The 5,588-nt window shown below is 55.7% G+C and overlaps 1 protein-coding gene across 1 annotated transcript; it reads right to left on the minus strand.

Annotated features, from left to right (window-relative positions):
• Positions 1-567: 567 nt before the first annotated feature.
• Positions 568-4,029, minus strand: NCLIV_059430 (hypothetical protein; the record flags this gene model as incomplete). The annotated part of the gene is made up of 4 exons (XM_003885497.1): positions 568-747; positions 1,312-1,557; positions 1,760-2,184; positions 3,915-4,029. The coding sequence occupies 4 exons, from the start codon at positions 4,027-4,029 to the stop codon at positions 568-570; spliced, it is 966 nt and encodes a 321-aa protein (XP_003885546.1).
• Positions 4,030-5,588: the final 1,559 nt, after the last annotated feature.

Raw genomic sequence — 5,588 nt, forward strand, 5'->3', positions numbered from 1 at the left:
CCAGGCGAGAGCGAAGACGCAGCGCATGCCAGTGTGTCGGCGTCTGCGCGGTAAACGCGAAACGGGAGGAACAGAAGCTGAAAGGGTGCGCGGACAGCCGAGGCTTTCGAGGCCCTGAGCAGCAGAAAGTTCCTTGCGTGCACGCCGCACGGCATCCAACACGTAACAGTGTGAAGCACGAGAAGACTCCGGTTACACACACGTCAACTTTTTCCTACCTTCTCCGCGTCCCTCCCAGTCTGTATAGATGCCTGAGAAGAGACTCCATTCTCTCAGCTTCCACCCTGTGGAGCTTCCTGGCTGCTCCCCGACGGGAAACGGGTGTACACTCTCCCTTCTCTTCCGTTACTCTTCCTTCTCGTGGCAGTGTGTACCTTACATAAAAGCTCGCAGTGCCACCATGTGTGCTTTCCCCTCTCTCTGCAAGTTTTCCACGCTCCTTCCCCAGTTCTCTGCTTCTTCCCGCTCTTTCTGAACTTCCCCCGCCGCTGAGAAACGAACCGGCGTTCCGTCCACGTGCAACTCGCAATCGCCACACAGAAACCGAGACGCTGGCGCCAAAAACACTTAAGCAGTCACTTGCTCTGAGGACACTTCATAGACGTTGATAGCACCGGTGAAGGTACCGACAAACAGCGTGCGGCCGTCGTGAGACCAGTTGAGCGAAGTGCACCACGGCGCTCCGCTGCGGTTGGTCTTCTCGGGGGTGATTTCGGAGAGGACATTCTTGTTTTCCAAATCCCAGATCTGCACAGAAAAAAGCCAGCACACACGAGGCGACAAGACCACGCTCGACGCACAACCTCGCAGAAGAAAAACCACTCGCGCGTGCAACGGGCCGTCGAAGACGCCCCTCTGAAACCGTCACTTCAAACGACGCCGCGCGTGCCCAACATCGCCAGCACCGGACGCGGGGGACCGCCAGGCCAATGCGCGCACCGTCTGCTAGTTTTCCCGTCGCGAGGATCTTGCCAGGAACACGCATTTCTCGTTGAAGCGACGCCACAAACCGTGCAGGTTCCAGTCAGTCAACTGAGCCGTTTCAAGCCTCCTCAAGTGGCCGGACCCATCGCAGCGCAACGGAGGCGTCCGAAGGCGCGACAGGCCTGTGGCCTCTGTGAGGGTTGCTTCAAGACGAGGAATGATTTCTCATCCTAAAACCTGCGGTGTGCGCTTGCTCGCCGAGGGTCACCGCCTTTCCGAAAACACGTCCACTACTGAAAGTACAGGGACGAGCGAAACCGTGCACTTTGGTGCGCCCGTCAATCGGCCCCGTCGCGACTCCGCGCGCTAGGCACTCTTTCCACTTACCTTGACAGACTTGTCGGTAGCAGCGCACAGCCAGTAGTTGCAGGGGGAGAAGCAAAGGGCGTTGATAGTCGAGTTCGAGTCGAGAGAGTACAAGTGTTTGCCCTCGTTCACATCCCAGAGCATGGCGACGCCGTCCTTGCCTCCGGAGGCGCAGAGAGAACCGTCGGGGGAGATGGTGACTGTGTACAGCACAGATGTGTGCCCGACGAGGTTCGTGCGCAGCTTGCAGTTGCTCAAGTTCCACACCTGGAAACAGACGCAAAAGGCGAGATTCAAAAGACAAATCTCGGCACACACGCACACGCACACACGCGTGCGTAGGAGAGAGTACACCGCGGCACGCGTGCCGCTGCAGCCCCCCTCCCCTCCCATCCCCTCCCCCCGCCGCTTTCACGCTACGCCCCCGAGATACGCGCGCGGCGCAGCACGCTCTCCTCTCTTTGCGCACCTTGACCAGTTTGTCCCAGCCGCAAGACACGATCAGAGGTTTGTTCGCGGAGGGGGAGAACCGGACGCAGGAGACCCAGTCGTTGTGCTGGTCATCCACGATGGTGTACTTGCACTCCGCGAGCGTGTTCCAGAGCTTGATGGTCCTGTCTCGCGACCCAGAGACGATCTGGCGGTTGTCCGGGCTGAACGCCACCGAGTTGACGTCGCTGGTGTGGCCTTGGAAGGAGCGGACGGTGACACCAACGTTCAAATCCCACAGACGCAGCGTTTTGTCCCAGCTCCCAGACAGCGCAAATTGAGCGTCACTGTTGATGACGACGTCCTGGACGCACTGCGAATGGCCAGTGAGCGCGCGGCGCGCGTAGCCGACGCTGCCGCTGTCATCGGGGTTCTCGTTCAGAGTCCACACAATCACCTTGTGGTCTGAAAAGCATCACCGAATCACCACAGACAGAATGCGACACGATGAGACCTGAGGGAAAACGAGAACGGTGCGCCTCGCGCCGGAGGCGCGGTCTGACCGCGCAACGCCGAACAGCGGCGGCTCAGTGACGAACACACGGCGGTGAACACAGGAAGGCCTCGGAAAAACAAAAGGCGACGGCAAGGAGAGACAAACGCGCAGCATTGTGGAAATGACAGTGCCCGAGTCTCTCGAGGAAACACCGAAATGTGTGTCGCGCACCAGCAAGGGTGGCCCATCGTTTGTGGAAGCACAGGGAAGAGCCGAGCTTGGTGATGCTCAGTTCGTTTCGGTGCCGTTGTAGCCCCAAATCTCACTAAGGGGAAGGAAGAGAGGTTCTTCCCCGGAAAACTCTGAGGATATGCTCGACACCAAGAGCAATGAATTGGGGAGAGTCACGAGAGACAGAGAGGGCTCTTCTGGGTTCCAAGTGACGAAATCAGAAGAAGATAAATCTTCTATTGGAAGGTTGCTCGTCAGAAGCCCGCGAAAGCGGCCTCGGAGTGAGCTGGGTACTTCCGGAATCATCCTGTGCCAGAGACACCAGAACCCCTTCCCTGTTACTGGCAAGACACATGAAATACAGATCCAGGCTCGCCCGGTCCGATACACATGCATATATATATATATATATGTATATATACAAATGTCGCATAACCAATTGGTGCACGCCGGATTCAGTCATAAACACTCTTCTTCCGCGGGTGTACGGCAGCCGTTGTCAGAAAGGGACTGAAGAGTCCCTCTTGGAAGGTTTCTCGTCAACGGCCTCGTCGAGGCCTGCGAGTGAGCTGGGACTTCCGGGGTCATCCCACTGCTGCGCCTTGGCTCGGCAGAAAACGTAATCAGGACGGGTGCATGAAGTCTCCCCATACACTCGAGCGCGAATACACTGCAAACACGCGCCAGTTTTCTTCACGGACAAAGGCGAAAGTTCATCTACCCTTCTTAATGACAGGCAGCAGCTTTTGCTGTTACAAGGTCACCCCTGCCGAGAGCGAATCTCGAAATCGTAGCGACTCTCGATTGAAGGCAGTGACTTGCGGCCTTTCTCGGTTCCGTTGTAGCCACGAACGGGTTTCCCACGAGGAATCCAAAGATGCTCTCGCCACCCCGAGTGGATATGCTCGAAACCAAACAGGGTCGGACACACTAACACGGCCGATGATGCCCGGCAACTTGCATCCTTTTGCGCCGAAACAAGTCGGGAATTCTGTGGAGCGAATGCATACGGGGCAACGTGAGCACGAGAAACACGCATTTCCAACACAGCCGACGGAAAGACCAGCCATTGCCCTCGCCAGCGTCCAACAAGACCGGATCGCGACACACAAGACAGTTGTCCATTTCGTTCCGAAAAACCCGATCGAAAACGACGGCAGAGCTCCCCAACCGGCAAGAGTCTGCCACGGAGGCTGAGAAGGCGGGGCGCTCCTTCGCGGAAAAAAGAGCCGTCTCCTTTCGGGGACACTTCCTTTCTTGAGTTTGCCCCTAGTTCTGATGCGGTGGACTGGAAAGTGAAGAAGAAAGTTGATACTGGACAGGAGGGCGTTTCCCCACCTTTGCACTGCGAAGCCGCTCTTCTCGGTCCCCCTTCCTCCCTTGGTATGCAGCATACCCGCCTGCCGTCGTATCTAACAGGCGGCAGCGTTATAAACTCTGTGAGGGGTACAAAAGCAGAAATTCTCACCTCTGGAGGAGGAAACGATTGTGTTGGATTTCAGAGAGGGCGTCGAAATGGCCGTAACACAATCGGTATGTCCCTCCAGGACACCCTTGAACTCGAGGGGAGATTCACCCGACATTTTGACAGCGAATATAGGGGAAACAAGGCCTCTGCAGAGAGAACGACGAGACACCAAAACGAAAAAAAGAGGAAGGGAAAGACGACAGCGAACAACCCCCCTTACAAAAAACCTCGATTATCGTCCTGCTTGCAGGAACATCCACGATAACGCGAGGGAAAGAAGCAGTTGAGGAGAACGCCTGTTACGCCCCCCCACACGAAGAAACGAAGAGACAGGCACATCGACTTGAAGCACTATACGCGGGGCAGCAGTTTTGCCGCCGCCCTTTTAAAAGGGGAACAACAGCGTAGCAGGGAAAAAATCCCTCCACGGGAGGCGCGTCTTCTCTCGCCTGTCGCAAAGATCCGGGACCAGTTCCCCCCGCTGCCCACGCGTACGCTTGCAAGAAGATGAGAGGAACGACGCGTGCGCGCGAAGCGACGGGACTGCTCTCCCAACTTTTTAAATTGTCCCGAAGCACACAAAAAACTGAACCAGCACGGGGGACAGCCAAAGGACAGCCTCGCTGTCAATTCCGCGAAAAGTTGGATCGGCTTGGCGGAACGGGCAGTCCTCCATGGCACGGACGCCAGAAGCTCCGCGTTTTTTGTCGCGATGATTGCAAAAACAGATTCGGGCTCTACGAGCACACTCTCTGGGCCTCGAGTTTATCGATAATAGCGAGGATTGCGTCTTGTTAAATAGACGAGTGAAAGACTACAAGAGCCCTGTACTTTTTCGAGTTTGCAAGTCACACGTGAACCTCAAAGCAAACGTCTGGTATTCAGATGGAGAGATGGAGGACGTCAGTACGGCAAATTGGGTTCGGCACTTTTCCTGTACCTTGTGTAACGATCCCTGATGTGCACTTTGAGGAAAGTGTGGACATATGCTGTCCTGCGGCGGTTCAAGGACTTGACTCTGCATCTGCGTGTCCGTAGCTGGAACAGGGGTCAACTGTATCGATGCCTCAAAACGGTTCGCGCGTCGTGTGTGGCCTTAAAACCTCTTTCCTCAAACCCCACTGTTGTATATCACTATTGCGGGACACTTCCTGTGCACGACCTCTTTTTCTACATCGCTATACAGCAGCTGTTTCCAGCTGTTCTCACTTCTTTCAGCAATCCGCATCCGACAAAAAGCAAACGCCACTGCATACTCCGCGGGTTCCCTCAGGCCTTGCAAGGGTCCAAGGATACCCCCTGCGCATGTCCCTAGTGTGTTGCTAAGGTAAAATGAATACCCTGCTTAGAAAAGAAAATTCGGCAAGCAGCTGGCGTGTGACGCGAACTCAAGTGGAAGCCATACTGACGTGCCGTCCCACACTCGAATGGAGCACATAGTTAACTACACATGCAGTCTTAGTTTCTCGACGAGCTGAACAACGACGACACAGACCCCGTTGTCGTTTTTGCTTTGCACAAATTATTCACTGGCGAGCGTTTTCTTTCGCTGGCGGATATCAAAGGCAGACAGCACTGCGCGCTGTGCGGTGCGACCCATCGGCTATGCCTCTGAACCTATGGAAACAAACCGCTTGCTTGGAAACGCCGTTATTTCCCAGGTCTCAAGAGGGG

This window comes from Neospora caninum, chromosome XI (genome assembly GCF_000208865.1).
Source record: "Neospora caninum Liverpool complete genome, chromosome XI".
Lineage (NCBI taxonomy): Eukaryota > Apicomplexa > Conoidasida > Eucoccidiorida > Sarcocystidae > Neospora > Neospora caninum.